Raw genomic sequence first — 16,076 nt, forward strand, 5'->3', positions numbered from 1 at the left:
ATACAAAGCATAATATACAAATAATAATAATAATAATAATAATAATAATAATGATGATTTAAAAAAGTAAATAAGTAAATAAATAATAAATCTGACAAATATAAATAAATAAATGCAACAGAGAGTTCAGTCAGTATTGAAAAATTGTTTATAAATAGCCAATGTGTTAGTGCTTTTTTTTTTTTTTTTTTTTTTTAATTATAAATGAATTCTAAAGTTTTAATATAATTTTCAAATTCTAATAGGAAGATTTTAAAATTTGGGTGTGTTTTAGTATATTTGTTTTTATGTATATGAAATTTTCCAAATAATATGAATAAATTTACAATAAATTCTAGATTGTTAGTATCATGTTTAAAATAAGAAATTACATTTTGGAATGTTATATTTATTTTATAAAATAAATGTATAATAGAACTGTCGTTGACTCTCTGTGACGTCATGACTTCCAAGGGTTATCTATCGACACAGAGCACATCGAACAAAAAACGGAAGTGCATTATGAGAAAGCCAACGAATTACCTATTTTGTGTGAGAACTTTCTCGGCTAATGTTAACTTAGAATACATTTGAAGGGAAGGCCTTTAGTCGTCGAAGTAAGAGTTTTCCTTCTTGTCTTTATCCCCTGATATTAAATTTTCCTCTTGGACCAATCCGTCACTTTCTCAGAGAAAAACAACTGTCAGGTAACGTCAATGCCTGTACAGATAACACTGACCAAACTGACATGCTAATGCTAACTAAAAAGCCAGGTGCCGGAGTCTGACTTGTTAGCTTTAAATATTGTTTTTTTTTTTTTTTCTAAAACACACAGAAAGCCGTATGAAGTAATTACAGTTTGCCATGGTCATGTTGCTGTGGATTCACATTTAGCTATACAGTAAAGGAGCTTTATTGAATTGTTTAGCTAACTTCAAACCATGCTGGTTAACTAGCATCTGGTTGGCAAATGAATTGGCTCAGTTTAGTTTGCTAGCAGTAACATTTTATATGCTTAATCTTTTTTTTTCCTCCTCTGGTCTCTGTAGGAATTATCATCGATAGTCGTGTTGAAACAGCTTGAACATGTCTTGCTAACATACACTTTCTCACAATCCTTGATTCTCTTGTCGTAACCTTAAAGGATAAGATGCATTTTCACTAGAAAATAGATGCTACATTGTCTATGAATCTATGACAAATAATCAAAGTAGTTTACTGAGGATCCTGTGTTCACAATAATAAAACACACAAGTTGTTTTTTTTTTTTTTTTTTTTTAATGGCATTAGACAGTTAAGAATTGCACGTGGTTAATATGAAATATACCTTGCTATTTAGAATAGCCTTCAATTTTTATTTTTCTGTTTTTGTGGTGAAGTGTGTCTCATTTTATTGCCTTGTCTATAATACATACTGTATGTTCTGTCATGCAGGATGGATCCAGCTCTACTGAGAGAGCGGGAGCTGTTCAAAAAGAGAGCGCTCTCCACTCCAGCTGTAGAGAAAAGACCAGCTTCATCAGAATCAAGCTCACATAAGAAGAAAAAAACAAAAGTCGACAAGGAGAGCTCATCAAGTTCCAAACATGGTGCTGGTAAGTGAAGATCACCTTCCTGTTTTTGATTACTTATTGTTTTATTGAGTTTTCCTTGAAAGAAAAAAATATGGAACAACGAACAACAACAATACACAAAGAAAAAAAAAAAAAAAAAAACTAGACAGCCTTAACCCATTTCCCCAACATTCAAATCTCACAGACACAAATATTAGGACATGAAGTAGAGAGAAGAGAAAAATGAATGATTAAACAGAATTTAAAAAGAAAAGTGTTTCAGTAAATAAATAGTTATAGTAAATGTATAGACAAAATATGGATTCTAAGAACAAGCTCTGTTATTTGTAATAATATGTAATAGTTCTTCAGGAGGTGTGATCTGTGCTTGGGTTTGAACAATGGCTTAGATGAGTCCATGAGTGACCCCCCACTCGTAAGATGCTTTCTCCTCCTTTGCATCTGCTCAGTCTGTCAGTCGGGTACATTTATTTGTTTTCCAGTGTATCTAAACAATTTTATATGCAGTGATTACTCCAACCATAAAAACAGAAAATGTACCTGTTTAAAATATTTGGTAAAGATTTATACACCCAATAGACATAACTCAAGAGGGCTTTGACAACTTTACACCAAAATAGTGTCAATAAGAAGAACGATCCCACGTCTGTTTTACACTTTCAGCAAAGATTGACCTTCATCAGTTTCATCCTCTGGTTTCTGGTTTGTGGCACACTTTTTAAGCATCATGTTTAACTATTACAATATGAATGGCGAGACAGAATTATACGTAATGATGATTCGTGTTTCTGCATTTTGTTTTTTTCTCAACTCGAGGATGATGTGTGAATTTTGCTATCAGGTACCATAAGAAAATAACATTCAGCAGGGTTCCCGCTGGGTCCTAAAAAGTCTTGAATTTACAAATTTGCATTTAATATCTTAAAAAGTCTTGAAAAGGTATTAAATTTGATATGTCAGGTCTTAAGTTATGTTGCCATAAACTTGTTGGGTGCATTGTGTTTAAATGTGTCTGTTAAATGTCCAAGCTGCAAAGAAAGCAACGTTTATCTACTCAGTTCTACCTGTTCCAACTCAACCAATCATCGCTAACTTTACAGCTCCCAGTGAGAAATGCCTCAGAGCGGTGGGAATTAAGATGTTGGAGTAAATAAATACATTTTCCTAAATTCTCAGAGTCACGAATTTTTGCCAGTATGGCCGTGAAATGGGCTGTGACATGGGCATTAAGTTTTGTTCTAAGTAGTTTTAAAAGGGTCTTAAAAAGTCTTAAATTTAACTTGTAGAAACCTTTAGGAGCCTTGATTCAGTATGTATAAATGCTAAAGCTGAAATATAAAACCTGGTGCCCTTTGTTGTCTTCCTCTGTGGTCGTTAGTAGTTTTTTTTCCGTGCTGTAAGAACAGTAAGGCTTGGCTAGTATTCTGTAACCATAAGTAATAACAAAAAAAAACTCTGATGCGTAATTGAGTGACCATTTATTAGGCATTTTGTGGTAAGGCATATGAAACCATACATTGTGCTCAACATGAAAATAGTAAATCACATCACTGTGCAGCAACTAAGTGTCACAGGTTGTCAGTTAATGTTGCAATGCTGAACATGTTGACAACACTTGCATACATTTTACTACAGAACAGAGAAATACAGGCTTTACCCAAAGCAGTAGCAGAGAAAAATATTGAAATAAGCTTGACTGGATTGATTGTTGGTTTTCAGGTCTTATCTGGAAACAAAAACACCAAGTCCTTCAATCTGTATCTGTACACAAAATTTTGCCAGGTCTCTCAACTCACCCAGAGATATTAAGTATGTGCAGCACTCACAGGGTAGACTGACATTATCTACGAAAGAATTTTTAGGGATTTCACAATATTTTCTGTGTAATAGAAATTTTGAGGTTGACTTTGTTTTTTGTGGGTTTTTTTTTTTTTTTACATGCAAAGTTATTTTCCCTCGAAGCACAAAAGCTCCATTTTAAAGAAAGACAGACCAACACAGTCTTCATTGTAAATTATGTTTTTAAGCCACTCTGTTGCTAATCCTAATAGTACAATGTTACTATTACCAGGGTGCTTCGTCTAGTAGGTGGAAAATATGGCCTACCTTGAGTGTCAAGTGGTAACTGAAAATTAAAACTAGGTCTACCCACTCCATATTAGTGAAAAATCCTCCCCTTTTTATTGTTATGTTACCTTATTGTGTCTGTTTCCTCTGCATCCTCTTAACTTTGAGCAATTTAATTATACTCAGGCAGTTTTTTAAGTTTTGTTTTTAGGGCAATAGTCTCAGTGCTGTGTAGTGCACAGTTCAGCACTGAAACCCAAACCCATCTTGTCCTTGTCTTCACCCCCTTGCTGCCTTTATACGATTTCAGTGTGGGATTCTGGTTCCTTGCAAATACTGGTCATTAGCTTGCTGCAGCTTCCTGGCCCTTCCACCTGTAGCTGGTGATGTGTCTTTCCTTTGGCACAGCACCCACAGTCCAGTAGCTCATAGAGCACGGCCAAGGCGGCCAAAGACAGGACAGTGAGGATGAAGAGGAGGAGGATGATGAAGCAGGCCACATTCCATCCATCGTGGAAAGGGTAGACCTCCTGGACCTGTAAGGAGAAATGGGAGAGAGGGACTGCCTCTGGGTCCAATGGGAGATTACTGGGGTGTATGGTAGTCGCGTTGGCCATGATTACTGGAGGAAGAGAGAACAGAGAGAAAGATAAGCTGTTGATGCCAAGGCAGGATGCAGTTTCAGGTTAGTCAACAACATTAAGGAGACTAAAACTGGAAACTGATAGTTTTAAAACGTGTGTTTCCGTAGTGACAGATGGTGAACAATCAGAGTAGATGACCTGTATTTTTGTCTTTATGATTAAGATAACTTAAAACCGGATTTGCTGGAGTGTAGATTGGTGTTACATTGGTGTTATAGTATATCTGCCTGAATTGTCACTAGAGACCATGTGTCTGATTTGTCTTTGGTCATTTGTTGTAATATTGTTGAGCTAGTGTTAAGATGGATCTTCTCACTGATGTTATTGGATGATGAGTTGCAAAAACATAATATGAGCAAAACAAATCTTTGGTTTATTCTGTTATTACACAAAGGATTGTTAGTCAAAAAATGCAGACTGTGTTGTTAGAGCAGTGCTACTGTATTGGAGAAAAGCACAAACCCACTGATGCCATCTGCTCATACCAAAAATAGGCTTGAAAGCCTAACTGCATATTGAAACAAGGCACTTAGGATTGGCTTTCTACTCTTTTGGCCATACCTGACCGACAGGGTCAAGGAACTGCAGTCTAGGAATGCAGTTTAAAAGCCACTGTGTAATGTACAAAGCACCAGTGCAGTTGACTCTTCGCCTGTCCTTCTATCCTTTCACATTTTCAGCCATTTCCTACCTTTCTAAATCCTCAGGGAGGAGCGTGCCCATCTCACACGCACACACATATGCACGTACTTGCTCCAAACCTACACTCATATGCAGGCATGGATGTTGCAGCTGACCCAGATTACTTTAGGGATGAGGCGAGTTGAGGAAGAACTATATTAGTGCTCCTCTCTACACCAGAACAGTCCTGTAGAATAGGTGTATTTAACATCTGTGAAAAACCGAGTTGTGTTAATTGTTGAAAAACACCATTTTATGGATGTGGAATGGAATTGCGGTGTGTTGGCCTATGGTCTGTGGCCTGCTAATGACACTGTGTTTTGTGCAGACGTGCCCTCCATGTGTGATGGCTTTGTTTTCTTTGTTACATTAAAATGCATAATGTGTAGAAGCTGCTGTTGTTGTGGCTTTAATTGTATCAGTTAAGGAAGTCATGTTCCACATCTAAATCTGCTCTGTGTCTACATAAACAAATGTATGATGCATTGCTATTTCAGTAAGAGTTTTTTGTGTAATGGATTAGCTTTGTTACATATTATCCTTGAACTCTAATTATAAAAAATTTAATCCAAGTTTGTTGTAAAACTGGTTCAGCTGCTGTCAGTGGTCAATTAAAACAAACAATAGCTGACTCCAGTGTATTGACAGTGGGTTGTAATAAGGCTATTCAAGACAGGGAAGTAATCTGGACTATTTAGGGGTTTCACAATGTTAAGTTGATTTGCTGTGAGCTGGAAATTGGTTTATTGGAGCTAATTCCATCTCTAGACCTGAGCACATCTGTTTGGAGTATGCACTGTGCTGTGCTAGTTGTTGTGTGGCATTTTCTTCTGTGTTTCTGTTGCAGTGTATGTCCCTAGTTCCTCTTTAGCATCATTGAAATCACAGACCTCTCCCACAACTTTCCTCATTACCATGACAACAACCTCTTCTGCTAATTTGTCTCTCCTGGTGTTGCCCCCTCCTGGTCTCTTTCCTCCTTTTGTTGGAGCAGTCACACACAGAAGGACAGATTGGCTGCCTCCAGCATCTGTTATCGCACCCCAAATGAGTCCCTCCCCAGTCACGCTCTTAAAGGTGTTGTAGGAGCAGACACTGCCCTCTTGCTAGACATACACACAGCAGACACTCTAACGATTACCCACTCATAATGCTCCCTGACTGGCTCCACACATCTGTCAGTCCATCATTGATTTGTCTTGAGAGCTGCAGTTTGCACCAAGACATTTCCTTCAACAGACACCGTGCAAGTATACATGTACACAAACATGATACACGGTATTCACGTAGAACAGGAGCAGACAGGCAGACCCATGTTTATTTAATCAGTTGTGTGCAGCCTCAGTCTTGGCCTCAATATGTTGTTTATCACTAAAGATCTGCTCATTTGCTGCTAAAATATAAATGACAGTTTTCATTGTTGCTTAATATGCTTCCATACTTAAGCGTGCGTGGGTTTGAGAATATATCTGGCACATTCAGTGGTATTAAAATGAGCCCTACATTGTTGGATTACTCATCTAAAATGCTCATAGTCACATCTACACAGTGAGAGTGAGAACAGACTAAAGCCTGTTAAATTCATACCGTTAGACATAAAAACTGTATTTTGAGGATGCTGTTGTGAAAAATCTGCAGACTCACCTGTGTGTCTGGCTCGGTCTTCAGAAGATGCAAGTCAACAGATGCTCTCTTCTCTGTTTTTTTTTTTTTTTTTTTTTTTTTTTTTTTTGGGGGGGGTGCTCCACCTATCGCTCTGTCCTCCTCTGCATTCCCTCCTCAGCCTGTTTTCCTCCTTAGCGCTCTCATGCACGGTTAGCCGTCACTCGTGCACTCGCTCGTTCGCTCTCTGCCACTCCTTGCAGCTCTTAATGGCTCAGCTGAACAGCGCAGACCCTCTCCGTCATTGGCTCTCCTGTGTTAGCCCTGCCTCTGCACCATTTGTTGACCAGCCTGTCACAAATTTCAATGTCCTGCCCACAGAGTAGCTCACAGCAGCAGAAGCTCCCGCCCACAACATGAATCATTCATGAATCAGGGTCGGTTTTCAGTTTTGATTGGCGAGTGCTGAGTCCAGACCTGAGACAAACCCCACGGGGAGCAGTATTATCGAACACCAACAGAGAATAGAACCAGCTGGTTAGATCTGTCAGATTAAACTTATGCGATACAGTGTTTTAAGGCTGTTTTTGCTACATTAAAGGATGCAGAGGCTGATGTTTCAAACCATAGAAACCAGCAATTATTTGATTCTGCTACGCTTCCTACACTGGATACAGCTTCTCCTCTGGGTCATAGATATAGATTTGTGTTGTTGATTCATAACATATACCTGAAATATGATGTTTCTGCACATGGCATAACCTGATGCTTTGCAGACAACTATGATTTTCATAAGCTGTACAGTACTGTGCTAAAGTTTAAGGCCACAAGTAGTTTTTTTTTTTTGTTTTTGCAAGAGTATAATGAGATATTATAATGTATATATACAGTCGTGGAAAAATTATTAGACCAACCTTGTTTTCTTCAATGTCTTGTTCATTTTAATGCCTGGTACAACTAAAGGTACATTTGTTTGGACAAATGTAATGATAACAACAAAAATAGCTCATTAGAGGTTAATTTCAAAGCTGATATCTATCCATTTTCCATGTTTTCTTGATAATAACCAAAATCACTTCAGTTCTTACATTAATAGCAATGGCATTGTACTGCCAAAAACAGTGCTTTTAGGCATTCCATGTTTTCTTTTGTCTGTTTTAGTCACATGATACACACTGGAGTTAGTACTTGATTGCATAATCATTGTTTTTGATGGTCTAATAAATATCAAATATCAATAAATATAATAATTACTGCAATGACAGATACTTTTACAAAAAATCCTGTGACTTATATGAAGATATTTCAGAGCCAGTTTTATTTTCCTCCACAGAGTCCAGTAACGGGAATATTAACATCAAGACGAGCTCCGGGTACAAGTTTGGCTGCCTCGCCAAAATAGTGAATTATATGAAGGTAGGTAGAAATATGATGTTATGAAGAAGTTAAGTGTCTCTTGCATTGAAACTTGGAGCTCTCCTCCTCTGCAAACAAGTGATTTAGACTAAGAGATCCATACTCCTACAACAGCATCTGTTCAGGGTTTTTCTACTTTTTGTTGTCTTCATTTCAATCAATGCTCTGTAAAAGCATGATTTGTTTTCTAGTGTGTCATCCTAATGATTGAGACGTGTCCTGTGTCCCGTCTTTTCGTTTTTGATATTCAACCGCTTGTTTGTCATGCTGTGGCGGCGTAAAGTGACATCCTTTGCTGCAGAAGTAACACTCGTATCGACAGATTTTCTCTTTGAACGCATGCATTTTTTTTGGTGCCATCTGTTGCGTGCAGAGTTTTAAACTGTGTTGTCGACTTTTGGCTAAATAGCTTTTATGATTGGCATTGAAGAACATTTTATGCTGTTCCTTATTTGTTTTTCTCCTCCTAACTCACAGACGAGGCATCAAAACGGTGACACACACTTCCTTACCTTAGAAGAAATTTTGGACGAGACCAAACTTCTTGACATCAGCATGAAACAGAAACAGTGGCTCATGACCGAGGTTTGTTTGACTCTGTATTTTTCAGCATTATAATACTTATTTCCTTTCGATATATGCCACTGACCAGCTGTTTTCACATGTTGTCCTCGCACCGTCATATGTGGGATGAAGTGAGGCTGTGAACAATAATAGAACAAAAACTGTAGAGCAGAAACTGATTAAATCCACACACCTCAGGATTCAGTCTTAAATCCTGAAGTGTGTGGATTTTAGGTTAAAACAAGTAATAGTTAAATTCCTCCATGTGTTACTTGCCTATCTTTAAAGATTAGCAATGGAAGGTATAAAGTTAAATGAAGCGTTACACATAAACAATTTTTTTTTGAATTTGCCAGTTTGCAATGATCAGAGGCTAAACTCTATTTATTATCTCCTCTCTGTTGATCTCAGGCCCTGGTCAACAACCCAAAAATTGATGTTCGGGATGGGACGTATGGCTTTAAGCCCAAGTACAATCTGAAAGACAAAAAAGCCTTACTGAGGCTTCTGGACAAACACGACCAGCTGGGCCTCGGAGGAGTGCTGCTGGACGATGTGGAGGAGGGGCTGCCCAACTCAGCCAAAGCCATTAAGGTAATGCACAAGAAATGTTATTAAAGCTGAATGTATGTGCTTTGTGTCTTGCCAAAGATGCCACTAAATGCCTCCTGAACATTCTGTTGATTATTGTAAGTGACTGTAAATCTTTCTTGCCTGATCAGGTAACACATGATTAACTATAGCTCATATTATTATCGCTAAACTCTAACGATGACCCCATTCATAAAGAACATGAGCATTCACAGTACGCTATCTGTCACAGGCTTTGGGGGATCAGATCATTTTTGTGACCAGGCCAGACAAGAAGAAGATCCTCTTCTACAATGACAAACACTGCCAGTTTGCAGTAGATGAAGGCGAGTATGAGTCAGCTTTGTCTGTCAGCTGTGATGAGGCTTTCTCTCCGTTTGACTTGCTGTGTGTTGGTCTCCATATGCCTCATTGATAATAAAATAAATGGCTGCAGGCTTTAATGGACACCAACTAAAGGAGTGATATTTTGCTTTTTTAAATGGAATTATGGATTTTAAATCATTTCCCTGTGGTCTACATAAACTGTAAATGCAATACCTGGATCTGAATTCTTCATTAATTCAACACCACAGGTCCATCCTCAACCCTATTTTTGAGTAATGACATGAAAAAGGTAATCTAGAGCGCTGGCCCTTTAAATGCACACAACCCCACCCCCTCCAGGTTGTTGACTGCACTCTGTCCTGTTCAGCCACTTGAGTTCATCAATACAACCAACAACTGAATATTTTAGGTAATCCGCTCGAAGTTTGGACATATTTTCATTATGGACTACAACTGCTGCTGCAGACAAACAATTATGTTGTACTCAGAAATGTTCATCAGAAGTTTTGACCTTGTATGTGCAAATGTCATGATGTAACTAGTTGTAGACGTACCAAATTAAGAAGGAATTGAAATGGGTTGTAGAAATCCTCTCAATTTTTGTCAGAATGAATATAAAGATAGCTATGCAGCACCTGGAGGGTTCAAATACACAAATTATACACAAATAAATGTACCAAAGACTAATAAAAGTGGGTTTAGCAAAATATGACCCCTTTTAGTCACAGAAATAAAGACACCAAATTTAGACCCTTGTTTTTTTTTGTTTCCTACAATTCTAAAGGTATTTTTATGTTAATTCCATTTATTTTCACTTCAGGTCAGATAGAATACTGATCACTATACAAATTCTAAAGAAAACTTTATTTCATTGGAAATATCCCCTAGAACTGACTGTATGCTGGCCGTTTGTTCTGATATGGGACTTAATGTTGACATCTACTTATATTTTCACTGGTAAATAAATATAATGCATTAAAAAGATACATTTTAAGGAAGGTTTTAGAGAGCATGGACAGAATAAAAAGTCTTGTTTTTTTTTTCTTTTTTTAAAGCATACTAAAATGAAGTGTTTCACCTGTAGAATTTCAGAAGCTCTGGAGGAGTGTTCCTGTGGATTCCATGGATGAAGAAAAGATTGAGGAGTATCTAAAGAAACAAGGCATCTCCTCGATGCAAGAAACGGGACCAAAGAAAGTGGTCAGTGTCCTTTTGTTCTCACATCAGAATTACAGTCTCTTACCGCATTTAAATCCTGAAGAACAATGAGTATCGCCTGAAAAAGCCTCTAATTCAGTATCGATCATTTTGTTGCTTCCTGCAGTTACAAGTTCAAAAGAGGAAGAAGCAAGGTGGGCAGAGGAAGAGACACTTCAAGACTCACAATAACCATTTGGCAGGAGTACTGGAGGACTATTCAGATGGTGTTCCTGCAAAGAAGTGAAACGCATTCCCTCACTTCATACCCACAGAGAATTGATGTGAAAGCTGTAGTTCAGAAGTGGCTGGAGGAGGCCACACAACAATACAAAGACTTCTCCTTTCCTCACACTTCTCTCTGATCAGTGATTTTGTATTACATGAAGTGAAGAGCAACTGTTAACGTCAAAACCGTTTTGTTTACTGGTCAGCGAGACACTAGAGGAAAGAATATTGAGACCTTTTGAAGACCTTTCAAAAATGACCATCTTTAAAGGAGATGGCTGCTATCTACTGTGTAATGGAGATGAGGCTGAGGTGTGTAAATACTGGTTTTGTTTTATTTCTATATTGCAAAGAGGTGTGTGACAGGTTTTATTTTGCAGGCAGCATTTCATCAGCTTTTCAGACAGGTTTGTGTTGTGCAGTGCATCAAGGTGTCATTCAGCATGAAAACACAATTCTGAGTATAAAATTTTACTTTTGAGCTTAGTATTATGGTTTAAAATGCTAGAAATTTGTGAAATAACTTTAATAAATGACATTGTCACGCTGTCTGCATTTTTTTTATATATATATATATATATATATAGATGGAAATTAGCACCGTTGGACATTGGTTTTAGTGAAGTTTGTTACCACCAAAATGGAAAAGACATTAGCATAAAAATAATCTGCATAAAGTATTCATATAAAATGCGGCATTATATTTAAATTGCTTTTCCCCACTTTTGTGTGAATTTACAATGAGCATCTTTACTCCTACAACCCTGTTTGTAGCATTAATGCACACAACATCAACTTTTCCTTTAAGTTATTTAATAATCATAGAAAATCAGTAAAGCAAATGAGTTATTTTTAGAATAGAAAACTTTGATATTAGTATCTGAAAAATTGCTGAAGAAGCTTGTTACGTATACAATTACATACTATACATTCATGCTTCGCCACAGTCTATTTAAATACCTGCTACTGAGTTAAAACTGAATGTCAAAACTTGTAAGCTGAAGTCTTAGCTCGCACTCTGGCCTGCTTTAATAGTTTTCTTCAGATGGTGGTAGTTGGGCAAAATCTTCATCAAAAAGTCAAGCTGGAGAGTCTGGGGCTGTGAAGGGAACAGAAAATGAACATCAGTACACTGAAAAGATGAAATGGGGTTTATCAAACATTTTTTTAACCTTTAGACACTGGTATTCTTGCACATACTACAGCCAATACATCCTTAAAATACTATGATAAATACTGTCACTTATTTATGGATGTAATTGTTAGTGATTGTGTTTGGATTATAAAACAGCGCTGATACACTATGATTCTCTGACATACAAGTAAATTTGAACAGGGTTTCTGCAGGCATCAGCAAATCGAATTTAATGCTTTTTAATGCCACTTTAAACAAATTTAATACCCATGTCCAACTGCAGATACAGTTTTAGATATACAGATGATGGTTTACCGTCAACAGGCTTTAACCAGGTTCTGAATAGTTTCTCCTCCAATCACTTCTACTGAAACTTGCATTTTCTTGTTTTTCCGCCATTTGCAAATATTCCCTCTGCTCTTTCACCACAGGATGAGCACACTCACAGCACGTTGCATTCCAAGCATCCGGTGTTGTGACTTTGTGTATTGGTCATAAACAACAGCCAATTAAAGGGATTCACCTGTCAATCATCACACTATATTTAAGATCAAACTTATTAAATGTTTATATAATCAAAATAAATAATGAATAACAATACTCCCCCCCCCCCCCCCCCCAAGTGTAATTAATTTTTTAATGCCTCTGGACATCAAATTTAATGCTTTTTAATGCCATTTAAGGCCTTAATAGTCACAATATGTATTTAATGGTTTTTAATGACCTGCTGAAACCCTGTTGGAAACTGCTGAAAACTAATTACTGAGTTTCCACAAACTGCTTTGGAGCCAATTAACTAGGGTGGATTGTGATGTCGGAAAATGGTGAATGGTAATATGGGCTACATTACAGATTAGTGTCAAACAGTAGAAGAAGAGAAGCATTGTTTATTTGGGAGGATGTGAAGGATCAGTCATATAAGTTAAAGGTTTGCTTTATCGGAGTTTAGTCAGAATAGATTTACTATTATGTACGCTCACCCTTTTTCAAAACGGTGTAAAAACCACTTCAAGCCAGAGTAAAAACTTTGGTTTGTTTGGTAAGAATTTTTTAAAAATCTTTTTTGGCCTCATTTGTTTTGTGATACTTCAAAAATGGTAACAAACACACACCTAGAGGAATCCAGAAATATATTGTTGTTCCTCTTGCAATTAAATTAAACGTAAGCTTAAGATACAAAAATTATTTATACTATGTCACATGAAATTATTATAAGATTGTGGGGCAACTAAAGGTAGACCAGGTAATCAAAAAACTATAGCATTTCTATTTGCATGAGACAGATTATGAAGAGTTTATATTCTACTATGTTGTGTGTGTTTAGCCATGTACCTGTGGCCTTTCTGTCTGAACCCTCCTCATACATCCAGAGCCATAGATGACCGTGTTTTCAGGTATAACTTCACAGGTGTTGACTTGACAGAAAGCTCCAATGATACAGCCACTGGTGAGGATCACGTTTCTACCAACATCAGCTGACAAGAGAGTGGAAGATATTTAATACAGTGAGAAATGTCTTTTCCCCCTCATATACCATCATTTGAAGTTTCCATACCATACCAACTTTATTTATAAAGCACTTGAAGAACATTACAGCTGGCCAAAGTGCTGTACACAAATCATAAAAAAACAGGGAAATAAGTAAAAACAGTGATAACACAGGGTGCAAAGCAGGCTAAGAACAACAAAATACAACCATCATAAAAACAAAAACTAAATAAAATCTGGTAAAAACAGCATAGGAAATATAAAAAACATCTCATGCTTTGATTAAAAGCCAACAAGCCATCTCTTCACATAAACCAGTGGTTCTCAATCTTTTTCTGTCGGGCCCCCCTTTGGAGCACGAAAAATCCCCAAGCCCCCCTCAACCCCAACAACATTGTACCTGTGGTGCAATTATTACTTTTATTGAAAGAAACATCAATATCATAAGAATACTTTTTGCTTTTCCTTGAATAATTTGTTGTGCAAATTAAAAATAACTTAGATTTTTGACTGAACAATACAAATGAACTCAACAAGATTGCCCCGAGACATTATTTTTCAAAATAAAAATAGGAAATGTGTAATTATCTTACAACTGTGACAATAAGATACATTTTTTTAGAACAACAAACACATTTTGGTAACAAAGATGAACATTTTAATAATATCAGTGGCTGCAATGAGCCCGTTTACGTTGCACATTTCAGAACATCAAAGTGCAAATTGTACAAACTGTGCAAAAAGAGACACATTGCACATTTTTCTTTTCCAGTCCAATCCTTGTCCACTCTCCAAACCTAAACTCTTTGTCTAGTCTAGTGACAGATCACCATGGCAGTAGATTTGTTTGTTTTACGTCCCTAAATTGAGTCCAGGGTGCTCCAACGCTAAAACATTAGTTCCACCTGCTACATGTTCTAATCTGAAGAAAAAATAAACATCTAGGAATGATCCCATGCCCCCCCTGGCAAGCCTTTGCGCCCCCCCGGGGGGGCGCCCCACTTTTTGAGAAGCACTGACATAAACTAAGGGTATACCCACCTTTTGATTCTATCACATTATTGTCCCCAATTTTCAGCGCTTGTGATACTGTTAGTCACCAGTTAAGGCAAACCTGGAGTTGAATCACTTAGAGGCAAATGTTAAATGGAAATCACTTGAGTCAAAAAGGATACCACAGCCAACTTCAAATACATTGTTAATACCAATGGTCATAGTCTTTGGTTCCACCTCTGAGTCTGGTGTGATGTTCTCTGGGTAACTGTTGGGTAGAACAAATCAGGTTTACTAGGCTGGGAAAAGTACCAACAAATCACTACTCAAATTTATGCAATCTACAAGGCCAGAAACAGTAAAATAGCATTACCTGTTGATGATGAGAGCCTGCTCCTCGATTAAATTGCCTTCTCCGATCACTATAGGTCCTGCCTCTGCTATGATCCGAGCTTTAGGGTGGACCACTGTCCTGGGACCTGCACCAACAATGCACAAGAGAAAAGTCAAACACGCCAAGTTCACCTGGAGTTATATATGAGGATAATAAACTAAATGGATCTTCAAACAAATCTCACCTATTGTGACATCTCCTCTGATCTCACTTTCGACACAAACTACAGCTCCGGCGGCTATTTTCACACTGTCAAAGAGGAAAGAAAAAAAAAACACCATGTTAGCTAACCTAGCTAGCTCCTCATATGGAGTTAAATACGTCTTCCGGTACAGCTATTTTAGTCGTTAATTTTGTTAACAGTTTACATTTGGGTGTATTGTTGAGTGTCATTAGCAGGAAAACACTGCAATTACCTTTTCTGTGCGTTTTGTTTGTCGGCCATTGTGATGAGAAGATTTCCTTCGGGAGGTGCCTCGTTGAAGAGCTCGAGTATCGATTTTCAAGTCTGTTTCTTCTTCGTTCAGTTTTACGGTCCAGGGACAAATAGCGTTAAAAGCAATAGCGCCATCTACTGTGTTATCTATTTTTATTTTTATTTTTTATTTTTATTTTTTATTTTTTTTGAACCAATGAAAAATACAAACTCTACGAGGATAGTCGTAATACAAATGAGAAATATGTATAAAAAATATGTATAGAAGTCGAGGAGATATATAAAGGCAATAGCAAAATTTACATTCAAATACAATACAGTGCAAATAATTAGGCATTTTAACCCAGTGCTACCTTTGTGGCTGTTCCCAAATTAACTTTTCTCTCTATTTAACCTTTCTTAACTGATTTATCACATTTATCACAATATTATCCTCTGTATTTTCAATTTTTTCAGTGAAAATCAGGTATTTTCCTATATTTTATTTTGTTCACTGATCATGTAGATCACAGGTGTCAAACATGCGGCCCGGGGGCCAAATCCGGCCCACCGAAGGGTCCAGTCCAGCCCTTGGGATGAATTTGTGAAATGCAAAAAATTACACTAAAATATTAACAATCCTTTTAGTTCAGGTTCCACATTCAGACCAATTCAATCTCAAATGGGTCAGACCAGTAAAATACTATCATAATAACATATAAATAATGACAACTCCAAATTTTTCTCTTTGTAAATGTAAATATTTTTATGTATTTCCACT

The 16,076-nt window shown here is 37.1% G+C and overlaps 3 protein-coding genes across 4 annotated transcripts; 1 reads left to right on the forward strand and 2 right to left on the reverse strand.

The window, feature by feature from the left end:
- The first annotated feature begins 483 nt into the window (after window positions 1-483).
- On the forward strand, window positions 484-11,421 carry gtf2e2 (general transcription factor IIE, polypeptide 2, beta). The gene is made up of 8 exons (XM_030148154.1): window positions 484-686; window positions 1,414-1,574; window positions 7,881-7,963; window positions 8,441-8,548; window positions 8,939-9,121; window positions 9,351-9,444; window positions 10,530-10,645; window positions 10,770-11,421. Exons 2-8 carry the CDS (start codon window positions 1,415-1,417, stop codon window positions 10,887-10,889), a joined length of 864 nt encoding a protein of 287 aa, XP_030004014.1. The 5' UTR covers window positions 484-686; window position 1,414; the 3' UTR covers window positions 10,890-11,421.
- On the reverse strand, window positions 3,017-6,845 carry smim18 (small integral membrane protein 18). Of its 2 annotated transcripts, none has more exons than XM_030148353.1 (2): window positions 6,591-6,845; window positions 3,017-4,245 (listed from the first exon to the last, which is right to left on the reverse strand). In XM_030148353.1, exon 2 carries the CDS (start codon window positions 4,235-4,237, stop codon window positions 3,917-3,919), a length of 321 nt encoding a protein of 106 aa, XP_030004213.1. In that variant the 5' UTR covers window positions 4,238-4,245; window positions 6,591-6,845; the 3' UTR covers window positions 3,017-3,916. The 2 variants fall into 2 exon arrangements, with proteins under 2 accessions (XP_030004213.1, XP_030004206.1); XM_030148346.1 differs by having other exon boundaries at window positions 3,017-4,242; window positions 6,590-6,836.
- Window positions 11,422-11,450: 29 nt separating the features above from the next.
- On the reverse strand, window positions 11,451-15,401 carry LOC115429051 (dynactin subunit 6). Its single transcript, XM_030148291.1, has 7 exons — window positions 15,297-15,401; window positions 15,065-15,129; window positions 14,860-14,965; window positions 14,669-14,754; window positions 14,535-14,582; window positions 13,338-13,480; window positions 11,451-11,969 (listed from the first exon to the last, which is right to left on the reverse strand). Exons 1-7 carry the CDS (start codon window positions 15,323-15,325, stop codon window positions 11,877-11,879), a joined length of 570 nt encoding a protein of 189 aa, XP_030004151.1. The 5' UTR covers window positions 15,326-15,401; the 3' UTR covers window positions 11,451-11,876.
- Between the last annotated feature and the right edge of the window lie 675 nt (window positions 15,402-16,076).

The sequence above is a fragment of the Sphaeramia orbicularis genome, chromosome 1 (assembly GCF_902148855.1).
Source record: "Sphaeramia orbicularis chromosome 1, fSphaOr1.1, whole genome shotgun sequence".
Classification (NCBI taxonomy): Eukaryota; Metazoa; Chordata; class Actinopteri; order Kurtiformes; family Apogonidae; genus Sphaeramia; species Sphaeramia orbicularis.

Bases quoted from the DNA above. Each gene is read 5' to 3' on its own strand.
- gtf2e2 (XM_030148154.1), top strand. From the start codon at position 1,415: ATGGATCCAGCTCTACTGAGAGAGCGGGAGCTGTTCAAAAAGAGAGCG. The intron at 7,964-8,440 runs GTAGGTAGAAAT...CCTAACTCACAG, and splicing joins AAATAGTGAATTATATGAAG to ACGAGGCATCAAAACGGTGA. The intron at 8,549-8,938 runs GTTTGTTTGACT...TGTTGATCTCAG, and splicing joins AACAGTGGCTCATGACCGAG to GCCCTGGTCAACAACCCAAA.
- smim18 (XM_030148353.1), bottom strand. From the start codon at position 4,237: ATGGCCAACGCGACTACCATACACCCCAGTAATCTCCCATTGGACCCA.
- LOC115429051 (XM_030148291.1), bottom strand. From the start codon at position 15,325: ATGGCCGACAAACAAAACGCACAGAAAAG. The intron at 15,130-15,296 runs GTAATTGCAGTG...CCTCTTTGACAG, and splicing joins AAACAAAACGCACAGAAAAG to TGTGAAAATAGCCGCCGGAG. The intron at 14,966-15,064 runs GTGAGATTTGTT...TTGTTGGTGCAG, and splicing joins CAGAGGAGATGTCACAATAG to GTCCCAGGACAGTGGTCCAC.